We start from the raw sequence: 18,440 nt of genomic DNA on the forward strand, positions 1-18,440 counted from the left end.
TGTAACACACAGAACAGTTACAGTGCACACATGCACCACAGTGCTTATGTTATCTGCATTAATGCAAAATGTTATATGCAAATGTGTCTAAACTAGGACAAAGGGAGGGAAAAGAAACTTAAAAAGGCGTAAATAAATTAAGGAAAGAGTAAAATGCAAGCTCCAAAATTAGGAGATATGGAGGCAGAAATAAAACATACCTGGTGTCCTTTGTCTCCAGAAGGCCCTTCCTTTCCAGGGTGACCCTGTGAATTATTAAGAAAAATATTATTTAATCTCATTTCACTATAATTACCACCATTAATACTACAACACCCCCTATAACTGACAGATTAAGTTGTAAAATATTGGAGGGTGTATCAAAGTGGAAAATTGAAAAAAGAGTCTTCAGAGCTCAACCTCATTTGGGATTTTATCCTTAATGCACAGAATTATAGATTCACTACCGGCCATTACTGGGCTCTCAAAGCTAATACTGCCGTTTTGGGACTTCACAATACATTACACATATACTACACATGTATGTGCACATACACAATCACAGTGCAGAAGCCCAAAGCACAAAACCACACATCTAATACTCACATGGATGTAGAAAGGAAAAAAAAAAAGATGGGAAGGAAATTGATTGCTTTCTCGTGAGACAAAGAAGCTCTGCAAAGCCTCTGATGGGTTTTCAGTGATGAGAGCAAGAATGGAGAAGGAAATAGATACAAGTGAGAACAGAAATAAGGGGCATGGGGAGAGGCTGTTGATAGGAGATGCAACAAATGAATGAATAAAAAAAAAGCTGAGTGTGTATATGGCGGAGAGCTATTTCTATTCTAAAAAGACTTTGAAAGCCATTAAAGGACCAGGGGGACAATGTATCTATCTTTCTTTCTCTTTCACCAAGCCCCTGCATTTTTTTTACTGCATCTCCCTGTCTTTTTCTAGCCCTGCTGTTATTCATATTTCACAGCCTCTCTTGTCTCTTTCTCTCTTAGGTGCCACCTGGTGCCTTCCAAGACACATCTGCCATTAGTGCAGGTGTCTTCTGTCTGCACAGGGATGGGAAAGAGAGTGTTTGCATATATATATTTCTGTGTGTGGGCGGTTAGTTGCACAGTTACACAGCTGTGGTAATGTGTTGTATCATACATATGTTTCAGCCAAATGATTATCTCAGTATTTCTCGAATGTAATAGGTGGTTTTTAAACATTAAAATTTGATATACTGTTTTGAAAATGTTATTTCTCACATTAGACATAGAGAGGAAGGGAGAAAAAGAGACAGTACAGTAAACCCACCGGTGGACCATCAGCTCCTGGCATTCCTGGCAAACCTGGCTTTCCAGTAGGGCCCTAGACCAAAGACAAGACAAGACGTTAGGGCAAATAAGACATCACAAAGTATGACAACACAAATGTCTATAAGAGTCTACAGCCATTTTAACGGCGGTTCTTTGAACTAAATGCTAACATCAGCATGATAGCTGATATAATGTCTACCAAGTTCACCATCTTAGTTTAGCATGTTAGCATGCTAACATTTGCTTATCAGCACTACACAACAAAAAGTACAGTTGAGTTGATGAGATCATTTGTTTTGCAGGTATTTGGTCATAAACCAAAATATTGGACAAATCAAAATTTTGACCAATTGATGGCACTTGACAAAAAGTTAAGGGATCACAGGATAACTGCAATTCATTGTGAAGGGGAGATGAACCACATTTCATGGTATTCCATCCAATAATTGCCGAGACATTTCTCTAAAACCTAATCTCGTACTGCTGCTAGAGGGATTGCCAAAGTCATTGGGATTCGTCCGCTGGGGAGCATGATTATTAGCCGTTAGCATGGCTACTAAAAAGAACAATCAATATGGCTTCATAATGTAAGTTTCTTGTTCTGACTAGCTCTCTATTTTTCATAAATCTTGGCCCAGTTTCACTAAAACATGGGGAGAAAAAACAAAATGTCTACATTCTACATCAGTTAAATTTAGCAGTTGGCTTTGCGTCACTGGTTTAGTGATATATCGACTACAAGAATTACAAGATTTTTTACAAAGACTTTAAATTATATCTTTTAAATCATCCAGATCATTCAATAAGTCTGTGTTTTTATGATTTATGATCATCCTGGGCTCCTAATTACTTCCTCAAATAAATGATCTTGAATCAGTTCTTTATTTCTTTCTATGTTACTTCATCAAATACCACAGCCTTCTCGTATGTCATCTATAATCGGGGGGGAAACATAATACCTGCATTATCCATTCTCAAATTCCAACAGTTCAATAATAAACTGAATACCCACAACATAAGCTGGCAAATGTGATTTAGCTGAAATTGGATTAAAATGTATCAGGATTAAAATCTGTCTGTACTGTCTCGTAGGCACTATTCTGTCCTGCATTGGGGATGGGGACGTGTTTGCATAATAGTGTGATAAGCATTTGGAACTGAATAAGATAGCAACTTGGCTTTCAGCTCATGCAACAGAATGAGACAATTTCCTGCAATTTTATAGATTTAGGGTCTTTGATTATTAACATTTTATCAAGCTGGCAGTTTTTTTTACTGTGGCATTGCAGGAATAGCATTTTTCACAATATATTATAGTTACTTAGTGATAATGTGATATCTTACCTTCTCTCCTGGAGGTCCGATGGCTCCTTGGGGCCCAGGGAGTCCCTGTAGAGGGAATACACAATGCTCAGAACATTTTCCTCGATGGATGAGGGAAATATCTAATTTCAGACAACCTGTTCATCACTCACCTGGGCACCTGGGTTGCCTTGCTGTCCAGGAGGTCCTGGCTCACCTTGAGGTCCCTGAGGAAAAATAAAGCATTGTTTTATATCTTTTTTTAATAAATCTCAAGAGTATGAGAAATACAAAGAGTAATTCATTATTGTACTTGAGTAAAGCATCACATGGGAAGCTAAGAGTGATTTGTTGCTCCATATGGTCCATTAAAAGTGAAGTGCTCTGAACAGATATAAATTAGAAGCTGTCAAAGTGCGCATCACTGCATTATTACCTTCTTACACCTGAACAGGCCATAATTTTTGAACAAACAGAGCAATATTTTACGCTGGCTTACAGCAGAAGACACACACACAAACATACAGTTCACATTCCCACACCCTCTTTCCTAATGAACGAAACTGCCAAAGCTCAAACACATAAGTCCTTGCCTCTCAGATAACTGGCAATCAATTATGTTGCCCCGGTCCAAAAGCCTGGGAAAGCTAATGATCTTCCATCTCTACCTAGTTGGAAACTTCCCAAAAGAACAGACAAGCTGCACCAGCCAGGTATTCTCTCATTATTGCTGTGCACTATCAGAAATTGACCTGGAATGATACAACTAGCCATAGTGGACTGTTCAAATGGATCTAAACACAGCCAGTCTATTCTTGATTACCTGCTAAGTATCCTCTGATTGTAGAGGTGTGACTGTGTATGTGTGTAAGGGAGAAAGATAGAGGGCTCATGAGCCAATATGGTGGATTTAAGGGTGATAAAGGGAGTCAGAGATTAAAATGGTGCACTTTTAGATTCTGTGACAGTTGTGTGTGTGTTGTTCTTTTGTTTTTCTTCTCTGGAAACGAATAATGCCTGACACTGTATTAGTAATTAAATCAATTCTTGCTTCACTTACTATGTTTCCTTTGGGTCCAGGGTGGCCGTCCATTCCAGTAACGCCCTACAACAGATGAGAGGAAAACAACATTCAGCGCTCAGAAAATCTGTAAAACACTGAAAAGGTTAGTAATTTGGTTTCACATTAACTTTTAATTGTCAATCTTAGCTCTGAAATGTGAAAAAAAGTGTTTGTAAAATTAAAAGAAAACCACATAGTTGTATCCTTATTAGGCTTTTGCTTCTGCACTGTATGAGTTTTAGAGTATAGTTTATTGTTTTGGGAATCTCTACATCCTGTACAGGGACAGCAGACAGCAAAGTAAGGTACTTGATTGATGCGCACTGTCCATGTGAAATTAAATCTGTTGAAACAATATAAATATTAGGTTTAAGCTTTGCTCTGCTGTAGATATTTGTCTGAAATGCTGAAGTTAAACTCAATAACATATACTTCTTTTTGTGTATTCTGTCTGAAATATATTGAGTTTTTGTATTTCCCTGTGGGTGTTGTCTGCAGTGTCTTGTGTTCTTGTTGCCTATGGAGGTGGTAAAAAAAAATGAATTCTGCTCTCTATAAACAGTAAATCTATGGTAACAGCGTGGATATGAAAAGGTGAGAGGAGGGTATGGGGACTCACAGGGGGTCCAGGAGGTCCCTGAGGTCCTTTTGGTCCCAGCAAACCACGGGGCCCCTAGGAAAAGTAGAGAAATGAGATTTAGAATGATATCACACCTGTGAAAGGATGGATGAATTATTAACCATGTTCAACTAAATCAAGTTTCAAAATTATACTTTAGGAAACAACCTAACTTCCTTAATGTCCTTGAGGATACTCTACAGAGTCAGATTGTGAGGGAAAGCTGAAACCCCGTCTTTTTATTTTTTTTTTACTACACATTGATTCCCCACAGCTATGCCTATCAAACATTGCTTTGAATTTCAGTGCTTTGCCTCACAGCTACAGTTACCTAACAAGACGTATTGTCCTGGAAGTAAGAATTCAAACCAATGTAGCACACCCTGGTGGACAAAATAAATCATAACAGCAGATATCAAGGGCTTTCTGATGGTTTCTCCTTCCCCATCTTTTTTTTCCCAGCCATCGGGGAATATCCTGCCCTGAGAGAGTGGGAGGCTATTATAATAAGCTTGATGTGAGCTGTCTGCATTTCTCACCTCCAAAGATTCTCTTGTACAGATGAGGCACTAGTCAAGCCTGATCAACACACTCTTTCCAGCAGTGTGCTGCTATAAAAATCTACATTGATATGAATATGAACAGCGGCTGAGGTCTGCAGATGATATATGATATCATCAGACTATATAATTGTTCTCTAACACAATGACATGATGAGCACAGGTCCTCAGCTCTCGGCTCTATCATACCGTACAATCTCTCAGTGTGAGACTGAATAGTAATATGTGTGATCACTCACTGGTTCACCAGGAAGTCCCCTGGGTCCGATCTCTCCATCATCTCCCTAGGAAAGAGAGAGAACGGGTCAGAATGTGGAACAGACAGTGAATGATAATGGAGGAGAAAGCGAGGATGCGTGTAAGAGATAATGGGAAGGCACAAAGAAAAATCAGGGAACGAGGGGATCAGGTTGCGTCAGCCATGGGTAATGAGGATGGAGAGGGGAGATTAGAAGCACATAAAGGTGTGCAGAGATCAAAAAAATATTAAGGAGAAAAATTGAGTGAGAAAGAGGAGACTGGGAGAGCAAGTGGAAGCAAAATTCGGACGCTGATAAAAAGATAAGTAAAGTAAGAGGAAGAAGTTCATCTCAGATGTAGCTTCTGTCTTCCTGTGAGCATAACATTGATGGTTAAGGGGATAAGATACATCCATTACTATTATACACCATTTTTTTATTTCCCTTTCAGGCTACAAAAGATGACTATAATTATATGTAATTTTTTTTCATTACCCTCTCTCCATCCTCTCCAGGGCCACCAGGAGGTCCAGTAGGGCCAGATTCACCCTGTAACAGCAAAACATTAACATTTAACAGTAGTTCACATAAACCCAAATATACAGTTGAGCAACATATGAATACACACTTTTCATAGAACCATAAATTGACTTACTCTGTGTCCTTTTTCACCAGGAAGTCCAGCAAGACCATCAAACCCTCGGTCTCCCTGAAGAGCAGAAAAATAAAGGTTGAAGTACAACTTGTCCAGGCTTCAAAAACTCATTTTTAAGTTAACATGATGAAATATGGTGCATTAAGGTCATAAAAGTGGCAAAGTTATGATGTAATGACTATGATGGACAAGGTACCTTGGGTCCAGGCTGTCCTGGCATGCCCCTAGCACCATCAGACCCAGAACGACCCTGTAAAAGAAATAGAATATTCCTGGCTTTTTATTCAGTGCTCTGAAATGTATATAAACAATTCATATAGCATGAATAAGTATGATTATGTATGTTTTGGATCACACCTACCCTTCTGCCAGGCTTTCCAGAGGGTCCAGTGGATCCCATAGGCCCACGTGGTCCCTGAAACAAAAACACTTCTGTTAAACTCACAGGCGGTTCTTTATTTTTGCTGCACTTGTAATCTCTGAGACCATCCTGGAAGTATGATATTAAAACAAGGAACGATGTATATTAGTCTACTTTTAAGTGTTTTGTTAGGACTAATGCAATACTATAACAGATTCTAAGAAAATATGCATTAGTTTCAGTTAAAAATATAAAGTTTCAGTTAGTTTTCAGACAAGGTTTACTTAAATTTAGTTGTTCAGAAATGAATTTTAAAAACACAATTTGCCATTTGATATCTCATACCTGAGGACCAGCTTCTCCAGACTCTCCCTTCAGTCCAGCTACACCAGGAGGACCCTGAGAAGAAAAAAAATAATAATAGAAGATTTAATGGACACTAAACCAATACAAGTTTTCAACGATGCTGCAAACAGTTTTATACATTCATTTTATGTATTGCGTAGTACAATAAACTGGACAAATCTTTGATATTAAATTTCTATTGATTCTGACTTTGTGTTTGTTGTGAGATGATTTGCAATACATACCAGAGGGCCGGGTCTGCCAGTCAAACCCATTGGACCTGTAGGGCCGCGCATGGCCAGCTGAACACAGATAGGAAACAAATTAGCAATAAAATAAAAGACAAAATAAAATATAATTGTTTAAAGATATATATAAAGAAGCTGTACATTGAACCAATGTGTGGTTAAATATTGTATATAATGTACTGTATGTATGCATGTGTTTGTGTATGTGTGTACTGTACATGTATTTGCATCTCTTCATGTGTTCTGTGTGTGCATGTGTACATGAAGTTATCTTTTCTACAGCTCACAGGGAAACCCATAAAATGCAATAATGATAATAAGAAAATAATGAAGGAATCAGAATGGTTTATGGAAAGTGCTATACATGTAAATACAAAGAAGCATGTGTAAAATCCGGTTAAAGACAAATATTGCAAAAATACAACAAATATATTAAATATAAAACTTTAGCGAAGACTGCAGCAAGGATGGGAAAAATTAATGTATAGGGTCGATACTGACTGCTGCTGTCTGATGATGTATTTCTGTGTGAACAGTTACCCTAGCCTGCTGCATGATGGCTTGCATCTGGGCCTCCTGTGCTGATACAGCAGGTCCCTTTTGTCCAGAGTCACCTCCGGCGCTGAATCTGAACTATGGAGGGAAACAGAGACTGGTGAGACTTCACTCCAGTAAAAATGATTCCAGCACATAGCAGGCGCTGGCAAAACACAGGAATAAAAACCAGATAAACACGAGGAATGACTAAAATGCTAGCTTATCGTCCAGCAAAATAAATATTAGCATAAACATGACAACAAGCACTGACATCTATTCTGAGTAAAATGTTCAATATTTCTTTAATACAGTGTTCTCAGCTTGAAACTATGCAACAGATGTTGAACTAAGCATCAGCCTCCAGCTGCCAAACCAGCACCATCAAAGGCTGCTTCCGCAGGCCATGAGCTTCGAATTCTACTGGCATCTGGTGGTGATAAGGCAGCATTGCACCATAGGTGAATATCCAGGCTTGTTGTGCAACACAGGTTTGTTTGGATAAGACATCTTGGGTTGGGTTACATTGCACAGGCCTCAGGAGGCTGATAGTCGGTTAGTTTACGGATGCACAGCAACACAGTGAAATATGGTGCAGGGTTTTGCCATCACATAAACATTTTTACCAAGAAGCAAATACAAACAGCTGATACAGAACATCACAGCTGAGTCAGATCAACTGCAGCTCACTCACCATGAACCAAAACTCGCCAGAGAACAAATTCTTTATAACTATTGAGCAAATCCAACAATTACTTCTTCTGAATTTCTGCTGAGTTTGAAGTGTTGGCCCCTCCCTTTGCTATCACAGTAGCAATCAAATATATGCAGCTATTTCTTTCTTCTGTCTGCCAGTCTGTGAGCCTGTCTTTGATTCTTTCTCTCATATTTTTCATGATTTTTTGTCAATCCAATATTTGGTACTTAACTGAGATTCCTCAGCATCATCAAACCTTAAACAAAATGTTCTGTAACATCTAAATGTTGACTAGCGAGGTCCTAGAAACAGAAAAATACTATAATGGAAACTACATTTACCAACTCATGGTAGAGCAGACTTTATACAGAAAATAAGACGTCACTATTTAAAGGCATACTATGGAGGATTTAATGGTTGGTGTTTGTAAACACGGCATTCAAAGTTGGCCCCTCCTCCCTGACTCGACCAGAGCAAGCAAAGAGCAGAGTGAGACAGAGAGAGAGAGAGAGAGCAGTGGTGGTCAAGAGAGCTAGAGTGAATGAACAGAGCGAGCAGCGCTGGTGAGAACAAAGCTGTGAATCAGATAAATAAAACATTATTTTCTGATTGTTTCACAGCGGTTAGTTCTAAAGCACAAATAAACACGCCCACACCTCCACACAACCCCACGGGAAGTTGCTTCACTGCCGGATTTTGTGTGAATGCATAGCTTCATCCTGTCCGCTGTGGGCTCTTTGCTCTGCAAATATGTAGCTCAGACCGCTGTAGCATTGTTATTGGCTGAGGTCTACACACCCACTTCCCAAACAATGATGCCCTGAAACGTCCCGAATACAGCAAAATAATAAGAAAACAAGAAAATACAGGCAGAGGGTAGGATCTCTGTAGATACGTACACCACCACACACTTCTAGTGGGTCATAAGTGATGATTGAGATGGATTATTTTTGTATGAGTCTATACATTGTTTTTTAAGAAAAATTCTGCATAGTATATCTTTAACGAATGTAAGTGGTAAAGTGCTAAAAATCTGCCATTTAACCCTGTCATGTTGACTCCACTATTTCAATACTACAAGCCAAAAAGTCCTCTGGTGAAACAAGGGTGAAACAACAATGCATGTTTCTCATTAGACTTGGAGCTAAAGGATCAGATTTCAAGTTTTGCTTTCTGCCAGTGGATACACCAGAACGACTCTAGTTCCTGTCCAGACAGAGCTTGCCACATGGCTCACCCAGACAGTTCTGTGGACCCCTGAAACCACAACTTAACATCTGTACAACTAATCAGGTCCAACAGCAGCAGTGTCAGACATCTTCCAAGTACAAGGAAGAGAGAGTAAAAAAGGTAGACAGCATAGGAAGTCGTTAGGATGGTTGTGTAACTGTTGCAGTCGAGTCACTGCATACAGCTGAAGCTACAGAGAGAACTGACAGCATTGCTTTGCTTCCTGTCTAAAGCTGGACGACTTCCTGGAAGGACACCTGATAACTTTAAATTTGGCCAAAGAATGTGGGATAAGTTAAAAACTGTGTAGGTAGAGAAAGTCCTATATTATGTAGCTATGACTTTATGGAGTCAAAACAACTGTAGAGTAAGGGGCTATCTCAGTTACTACACATACCACAAGGGGTTGCTAAAGCACAGATTTGCATCACAACATATTTATAATAGATAGATCCATCAAAAAATTGCTTCATCGGAAATTCCCTACATTCCACTAGAACGTGTAAACCACATGTCAGAGTAACTGATAAAACAGAAAAAGAAAAAAAAAACCCTTGAGTTCCACTATGAATGAAAAGTGCAGTCCAAATTAAATGTATTGTTATTATTATTATTTCATTACATCATACTTGGCCTTAATCGAGGCTAAACAAGGATATAAAGTCACATGGGAAATGTTTTATTGCTTTAAGTGGGGTAAACATGAAAACAGGCAACATTTTCTATTTTGCTATTTTAACTCTTTTTTTCAACAACTGTAATTTACTTACAGGCAGCATCAGGACAGTTCCAGGGGGTCCTGGCAGACCATCAGCACCAGGAAGACCAGGACGACCAGGAGGACCCTTACACAGAAAATAATAACATGATGTACACAGGCAGAAACGTGGTCATTTTCTGTATTTCCATAGCTCAGAAAATTTGTGTGGCTATTTTTCTTTTCTACTCACCCTCTCTCCAGTATCTCCAGGGCCACCTGGTGGGCCAGAAGAACCTGGTGGTCCAGGGAGACCCTATTTTAAAGCAGAAGATCTCATTTGACTCCCATACATACATAATGCAACACAAAGGAACAGTCATATTTGCTCCACTAAAAGTTTTTCGCCTTTATCTCACAAAGTGGTCACACATGGGAGAAAGGAATGCATGAGGCAATATGGGACAGCTTGTTCAGTTGTAAATCCTTTGTGGGGCGCTCTTTATTTGTCTATAGCTCAACGCTTGAATGGCTGGCTTCTATGGGACTCCATCTGCAGGGTGTCTGAAAAAAATCTCCCTTGATAAATAATTAAGTTCTTCAACATCTGGGCAAGTCCATATCTCTTCAGGGGGACTGTTATGGCCACTCCCTTTGAATCAGGAATAAGGCAGCCAGGGATTTTCACAGGAAAGCACTAAACCTCACATTTTCCTATCCAAAGGACAAAGCATAAACAAACTAGAAAAATGGGTGATATAAACTATTATCAGTTTTTATTTATCAACAGAGATTGCATAGAAAAATGTCAATGATCAAGAGGCACAGATACAGAAAGAAAACAAGGAAAAGGCAAAAAAACAAAAGAAAGTTAAGAGGAAGTCTCAAGGAGAGACAGATTGACTTACTGTTGGCCCTTCAGGCCCAGGCGGACCCTCCACCAACATTCCCTGAAACACACAAGCACACAAATCATTAGATACCACACAACTATCTCATATGCACTCACAAGCTTTTTTTTTGTGTCCATTGATACAGAGCTTTGATTGAAGGACATTCATATGTGTCCCAACACAACTGCCAATCAACTTTCTACCTGAAAGTCTTTGCTATCTTAATGTACATTCCTGCCTGTCATTTCAGTTTAGCTTGCAATTAATCCTCGGAGATTAGGAGACACAAAGAAAAGGACGCCCTGAGGTGCTCTCCTACCTGGACGAGCTAAGGGAAGCACTAATCAAACTCAAGACATCATTAATTGGTTCATACTGACAGACCAGATGTCTGATCATACATGCAACATAAAGCCAGTTTATGCATGTGCCTGTGCAGTTAATAACAGATGATGTGGGTGTGGACTCACAAGCATCTGACTTACAGATGCACTGTTGCAGCTCTGCGGCTACAGAGGTATTGCTTTGTTTGTTTGCCCTTGCGGTAGCATTTTGTCTTCCTGTTAGGTAAGAAACCTACACATTATCCAAACTTATTTGAATTCAGTGATCTCAGCATTTTTCCATAAACCCCCAAGCTACCTTCTACGTATTTTCATCACAAAATTACTGCCATTGATCTTTCGCACTCCCCAGGTAATGCCTATGTTTCGCCTGCAGTGTGTATCGCTGGGAATGGGGCTACATGATGGGAAACACCTAGAAAGGTGCGTCCGTGACTACATCTGTCTTAGCAGACAGGACACACTGGGTGGGTGGTAATGTGTACTCAAACGAATGTGTGATGTGTCCATGAACATGCTTACACACACACACACACATACACAGTCATCTAGGAAGTGAACTTAAAACACACACACATGCTCTCATATATAAACATGAGGACACACAGTTACACAGGCATGTATACTTGGTGGAGCTCAGTGACATTTGTTAAAAGTGAAACAGCTGTACTTGTATTAGAGATATAAATTCCTTGTGTTTGCAATTTGCAAACATACATACACTGTAAAAAGGAGTTATGCTTATTTTCAATTAATGTTACCAGTAAATGAAGAGTATATGTATCATGGTTGGATGTATTCCACCTGTTTTTTTTACACAAAGCTTAGGTTTTTCACAGGAAGGCAGAAAAAGTCTGAGAGAATTCTTACTCCCTTCTGCTCTTCTTGTATTCCTGTGTTTACACACTAACCACACTGTGTTTAAAGATTATTGACAATCCTTGCATGGCTATTCTCCAAATGTTTATGCTGTAGTCCTGATGACCAACCAGGAGTGAAGCCTTGCCCGAGGATACTATAAGAAAGGTCTGGTAAGCCTTTGTGTGTTTGGTTTTAGAGATCTCATTCAGAAGTGAAGGGTGGGTTGTGTTTAGATGTGGATCATACATATGTACTCGCAGATATAAACATCCACGCATACGCCCATGTGCACACAAGCACACGCAGCCTACATCTGTTGCTCAAATATGTTGTTCAAATAGAAATACTCACAGGCTCAATAACAGCAGGCTCTCCCTTCTGTCCCTTCTCGCCACGAGTTCCGTCGACCTACACACCAAACACATAGACAAAAATATAATCAGCCCCCCTCCTCTTCAACACTCTTATCATACTATCCTCCTCATCTTCAAGATCATGTCTTTGCCAGTATGTCCTTCACCTGTCCATAGTACTCATCGGTCTCGGCAGGCAGCACTTTGCCCCCTTTGTCATCATAATCGTCATAGCCATACATGTCTAAATCGCCATAGTCTGTGATGTGCTCCTCGTTGAACCCTTCAGTGTAGTCCACTTCGCCTTCCACGCCCAGGTCTGCTCCGGTGGCAATGGACCCTCCGGCTCCGGCGCCAGCACTTGCTGATCCTCCTCCAGCGGAGGAAGATCCTCCCGCAGAGGCAGAACCACTACCACCACCACCACTGACAGATGCAGAACCTCCAGCAGATCCGCCCCCAATGGTAATGGTAGAACTGCTGCTGCCGCCGCCTCCACCACCACCAATATGAACTGTACTGCTGCTGCTGCTGCCGCCGCCACCTCCACCAGCGGTGTAATGTGTGCTGTCCACACCATAATCATATCCATCATCGTAGTTATCGTAGGAACTTCCAACCTAGAAAAGTTATAAATGGGAAGATGAGAATCAGTCAGTCTAAGGATTGTTGCATACGCTATGTAAGGAACACAAGGGGCAATGTAAGCAGTGTTCCTGTATCGTCTGAAATTTGCCACGTTGTACGTTTCGGTTAGAGGTTATTGCCAATGAAGAAGTCCCTTTCTGTGCAAACAAATAACCCAGCAAAGAAAGAACATAACCTTGCAGTTGTGACCTGTTAGAAAATACATGTAGCTTAAAAGTACCATTTTTTCCCCAAAGCTGCAGTTATGGAGAATTCTATAAAGCATTTATTTGTCCACGGTGGTATTTTTAAAATACATTCAGTATCATATTGGCTTTGCTTGCCCCATGTGGATTGGTGGATTATAACATTGGGAAGGGGCCAAAGAAGCCCTGGTTTTATGTATCCCACACATTGGCGTAAGTGCAGGTAGGCCTTGCAGAGAGTACATAATGCAGTAAAGAGTAAATTATTTTTAACAGCTTGCCAATATATCTATTAAACTTACAGGTCACACCAACAGCAATTAGGTAAGGATGTCAGTGTGATTCATGTCAACCTACTGATGTTTTATTGCCGATGATGGTTATTGAACTTCCTTCTCCACCGGTGACGACCCTGCTTTCGACTCCAGTTCCCGTACCCAAGTCAATCTTCCCCACTGCTCCCATGTCAAGCCTACCCCCGGTGCCAACGTTGGTGATGGTGACCCGTCGAGAGGAGTCACCATCAGGTGCAGCTGTAGACTCGTCGTAGTAGGTCTCGTAGTTACCATAGGTGTCGTAGCTGTCGTAAGGGGAGGTGTCCTCTCCGTAGGCATCCCCTCCACCGGTGGCAGTACCTGAAGAGCTCGCTGAAGAGCTGCTGGATGAGCTGGAAGATGCACCAGAGGAGGATGAGCTGGAGGTGGACACTTTGCCGCCGGTACCACTACCCCTCAACGCCTCCTCCACTGTGGTCACCACACTGTCTCCATCTGTCACCTGTAAGGCATAGAGAGTGTTGTCATTGGTGCAGCCTATTTTGGAAAGCGCTGATCAGCAAAAATTCTAGCATAGCCCTTAGGTTTATCACTTGAAATTATGATAATGTATTTGGGAAGATTAATGGAGAGTCCATTTGAAAGCAAGATTTAGACTAGTATGCATCAGATTTGTATATCAATAGACTACCTTTTCTTTCCTGGTTGTTTCCTCAGCATCAGGGGATGCGTCATAAGGCTTGCCATCCGAGTCCTCATAGTAAGGGTATTCATAATAGTAGCTGTCCTCCTCTGTGTTCTAATGGAGAGAAACATCGCATTGACATTGAGTGAGATTGTGATTGAGAGAGAAAGAATAACTATCAATTATTAAAAACATGATTCTTAAATATGATCCACTACGCTGTTGCTGGCAGATGTACAGTATGTGTGAAAGACTGGCCATCGATCAGAAGCACACAGGAATGCCTTCTATTGGCGGAAACCTCATGCTGGATCTCCCTGTTGCAACTTGTTACCACTGAATGACAAATTACTCTTCCACTGCTTTCTAAATTAATCTGTCACATGTCTTTTTTTGTAAAAATAAGGTCAAGTTTTTGTAATGCACCTTGTAGGCATACCCAGGGCAAAGGAAAATGTCAAGAGGAAGAGCTTCCTGTTCATCTTGTAACAATTAGACTCACTGTTAATTAGCATGCACACAGTATTGGTATTCAGTGCGGAAAAACGGCATGGTGCAGGGATGCAGGCTTAGGCAGGCACCACTTCATTCCTGGACATTATTAACTAACTGCATAGCCTGATAACCCTGTTCTTCCTAGTCAGCACTTCCCTCTGGCAGAGTGCAGCTCTCCTGTATAAGCCAAGACGCTCTTTTCAGCACAGGATCCAACCAAGATCTGATTTGAGTATTAGGGACATTTATGGATTAAGGGAAATTAACTTCCTTGAGTAAGGTCAGCCATTAGGTTACTTTGAGCTTTCTTAATGGTTTCTACAATGTGATAAAATGTCCAGAATAGTGTGCAAACATACACCAAACATGTAGAGAGTACCTCTAGTAATTAGTTGATTGTGAGCGTGAGTCAACAGGAACATGTAAGAGAGAACGGTTAAAAAAATAAAAGTTGAAGATAAAATGATACTCACATATTCGTCTGTGTTGGGGTCCTGGTTCTGAGGCTGATCCGGCATTGGCACTTCACAATCAGGGCTGTAGTGCTCACAGTAGTCATAGGCAGCACGATGGTCTGCTACAATCATTAGCTGCTGGATGTCTCCCTGGAAACCACAAGAAACAGGAAGTCATGAGACCCACTTAACACAGCTACAAGTCGCGCATGTACAGTAAATAAACAAGCAAACAATTGACAGCGACGGAAAAGGCGATCTCACGCTCGGTGACCCATGAGGAAAAATTAAAGCATATAAACAAATATAGATGAGAGAGAACATCTGTGCGCCGCATTATCAAATGCAGAACAGGCAGTCCTAAAACTAGGTCAAGGCAGGGGAGTCTAAGGGTGACTAAGTGATGAAGAACTTTGTCTGGGGTCCAAGGATGTCATTTCACATCAGCGTTGAGCACCGGAGTGTGAGACAAAAAAGCTTAACAGGAAACAGTCTGGTACAAGCGAACATGGAACAACTGACTTCATGTGTCTATGGACAATAATACTGTACAAACAAACAGACACAACCACAGGCTCTCTCTCTCTCTCTCTCTCTATCTCTCTCTCTCTCTCACACACACACACAAACACACACAAAAGTGCATCTTTAACAAGATGAATGATTTTGAACAGCAGACATACTGTAAGTAATTGCCCCAGATCTGAATGAGACAAGAGTGACTTTGCTTTTGAGCTGATGATTGTGTAAGACATATGAATCTACTTAGCATGTGCGACATGGAGAACATGAGCAGACCTGCAGTTACAGATCGGACCTGAGCCTTAAAGGGGTGTTTGTATGTAGCTGAGTCGTGGTGTGGTGGGGGTGGGAGGGGGGGGGTGGGAGCAGGAGTGGGGGGGGGGGGGGGTGTTGGTGTTAGTGGAACAGTAGCAGAAGTGGGATATTTAAAGACAGAGAAAAAACTCACAAAAGAGAGACAACAGATGAGATTGATGAAAAAGAAAAAGAGCAAGAGAGAACAAGAACAAGAGAATGGCTCTGAAGGATCCCCAGGCTAGATCGGGAGCTGGGTGTGTGTGTGTGTGTGTGTTTGCCACATGTTTCTGAGTAGAATGCATATGGCACTAAAACGCTTTACTGTCTATCCAAACATGTCCCGATTACACTTCCAAATCTAGTGATGTCATTGCGCATCAATCAAATACAGTGTCAACCTAGCTGAAACAAATATATTTTCTGGGGGTATGAGAATCATGAGGCGAACTATGGGAACAGACTGTCACAGAGGATGAAGTGTTTTTAATTATGTCCTATTGCCAAAAGTCTGAAATCCCTCAACATGTCTTTCCAGCTGAAATTCTTCACGGATAGCTCTCTATTCTGACAAACATAAATGGATTGTATTTGTGGTCTAACCAGTGACAGTTCACTGAGGAGCACCAATCCCACTGCAACAGTGGAACATACCACACACAACTCCCGTTCTCGAATCCTTTAATAATCCTTGCAAAACTCTCCACAAGATGATGTTTCCTGCTCTGTCCTTGGCTTATGTTATCACTGGGGTTTATGGTGGATGCAGAAAAACAAATCCCAATACTTCCTCCAAGACAGAAGGACTGGAGTAGCCATTACACAGCTCCCCCAGCTATGAACTCTGAGCTCCCAGGAAACTTTCAAATGGCTACCCCTGAGCCATTTGTCTAAAGTTGGGATCCTTTAGGAGCCTTGCTATCGTTTTGACAGTCTGTCTCTCCCTTATTCTGGCAAGGCCGTGTGTCACAGCTGCGCTGAAAGGGGATGATGGGAATTCAGTGTTTGAAATGAGGTCACATTCAATGAGGAATAAGCCCTCTGTACAACAAAACAGCCGTGCTGTCTGGAGCGTTGCAACTGCCTTCCTATTCACATGCCATTCTTCTGCTTTCCTTTTTCTTTTTCTCTACACTCTTTTTCTCCAGCTCAGCAAAAGGAATGTCAGAGTGGATCCTGACCACTAGTGGTGTGATCCTAATTTTACCAAGATGAGATAATTAATCATACACCTAAGTGGAAATGAGAGCCTCCTCGCAGCACTGAGAAACACCGTGGCAGAATGTGTTTAATGATGTGTGGCATGTACACAGAGAAAGAAAGAAGCATGTGCATGCCTGGAAAAGAAATTGTGCTGTTATTAGGGTCTTATTGAGGCTGGAAAACTGATGGATGCATTTGATTATAGTAACTATATAGCCAAAGGCGTGTAGAAGAGGAAAAAGAGTGAGGAGAAGCTGGATAGGGAATATGGACCTGAGTTGAGCTGTGCTCAGTCGTGTTGGACCATTCAGCAATACCCGTTCCAGCCGTCTGAAGTTTTGTTCTGTGTTTAAAGTTCTGGACTTAAAAAAGGGAAGCCAGACACTGAGCACTGCATAAAACCAACTGCAGATGGACCAGCAAAGAAAATAGAGCTTTTTTTTTTTTTCTTAGAGGTGCACTTTGGCAATTTAAAGTGCACTTCCATCTGCCCCCAAATCTAGGGAATAAAGAAAGGTTGAAATCCATGCAGCAGACAGAGGCTGAAATATCCTCACTTCTAGTTTCTGGTAATGGGGCCAAGCTCCAAAAACACTGGATCCTCCCATAATGCAACTTCATAGCATATCTTCATGGGACCCTCCCTGCCTGGTGAATGCTGACATCTAGAAACCTGCACACTACTGTGTAACGCATACTTTTTGTTCTAAATATGTAGACTCCACACCCAATCCAAGATAACATCAATGACATCACTATGACATCATTAAGAGTTGTTTTCACAGACTTGACAGATCCTACAGAGCTACAGAAGTCATTATATATACACCTGTTTTCAGAGAATGTGTAGCCACAATTTTATACAAATAATAATATATAATAACAGTAATTATTTATAATTATTTGGACATGCACACTTTTGTCCCTTTCTGACTCTGATCAGATATAAACCACACAGCAAATACATGCAAAACATTCAGTATTTGAAAAGCTACATCCAGATGCTTGCTTTCATTAATTATTTTCTTTTCATCATCTCCTCCATCATATATCTTGTTTCTGTGTTGATATCAAAGGCATGCGTTTCCACAAAAGCTGCACACCTTCACAGTCAAACTATTGTCAAAGTCTTGATCCACCGTGACAACCACTAAAGCTGGTTCTGATTTCCTTTCTTTGAGCCAGAGCTGCTCTTTTCACCACACGTCACTCGACAGATTGCGGTGCCAAATGTTATATAAGCTGCTGTTTTACAGATGTAGGGAAGCAGTAAATATTCCTATACTGTGCCCCAGCTGTATGCTAATGCCAAGTTTCTCATTTAGTATTCTGGCTCTGAATGGTCAACTCAGTCCAGCAGCCCATTAAAGCATGAGATATTTACT

The 18,440-nt window shown here is 40.9% G+C and overlaps 1 protein-coding gene across 2 annotated transcripts in view; it reads right to left on the reverse strand.

Moving 5' to 3' along the window:
- Positions 1-18,440, reverse strand: part of col5a1 (procollagen, type V, alpha 1) — a 75,062-nt gene that overhangs the window by 25,389 nt on the left and 31,233 nt on the right. For both annotated transcript variants that reach the window (XM_042394431.1, XM_042394430.1), the window contains exons 5-26: positions 15,055-15,186; positions 14,093-14,200; positions 13,484-13,903; positions 12,461-12,913; positions 12,292-12,348; positions 10,751-10,792; positions 10,096-10,158; positions 9,916-9,990; positions 7,225-7,317; positions 6,682-6,738; positions 6,437-6,490; positions 6,092-6,145; positions 5,927-5,980; positions 5,731-5,784; positions 5,571-5,624; positions 5,076-5,120; positions 4,277-4,330; positions 3,655-3,699; positions 2,768-2,821; positions 2,637-2,681; positions 1,291-1,344; positions 201-245 (exon numbers count right to left, since the gene is read on the reverse strand). In XM_042394431.1, coding sequence (XP_042250365.1) covers positions 201-245; positions 1,291-1,344; positions 2,637-2,681; positions 2,768-2,821; positions 3,655-3,699; positions 4,277-4,330; positions 5,076-5,120; positions 5,571-5,624; positions 5,731-5,784; positions 5,927-5,980; positions 6,092-6,145; positions 6,437-6,490; positions 6,682-6,738; positions 7,225-7,317; positions 9,916-9,990; positions 10,096-10,158; positions 10,751-10,792; positions 12,292-12,348; positions 12,461-12,913; positions 13,484-13,903; positions 14,093-14,200; positions 15,055-15,186 — 2,112 coding nt within the window. The remainder of the gene's footprint in view (positions 1-200; positions 246-1,290; positions 1,345-2,636; positions 2,682-2,767; positions 2,822-3,654; positions 3,700-4,276; positions 4,331-5,075; positions 5,121-5,570; positions 5,625-5,730; positions 5,785-5,926; positions 5,981-6,091; positions 6,146-6,436; positions 6,491-6,681; positions 6,739-7,224; positions 7,318-9,915; positions 9,991-10,095; positions 10,159-10,750; positions 10,793-12,291; positions 12,349-12,460; positions 12,914-13,483; positions 13,904-14,092; positions 14,201-15,054; positions 15,187-18,440) is intronic.

This window comes from Thunnus maccoyii, chromosome 19 (assembly GCF_910596095.1).
Source record: "Thunnus maccoyii chromosome 19, fThuMac1.1, whole genome shotgun sequence".
Classification (NCBI taxonomy): domain Eukaryota; kingdom Metazoa; phylum Chordata; class Actinopteri; order Scombriformes; family Scombridae; genus Thunnus; species Thunnus maccoyii.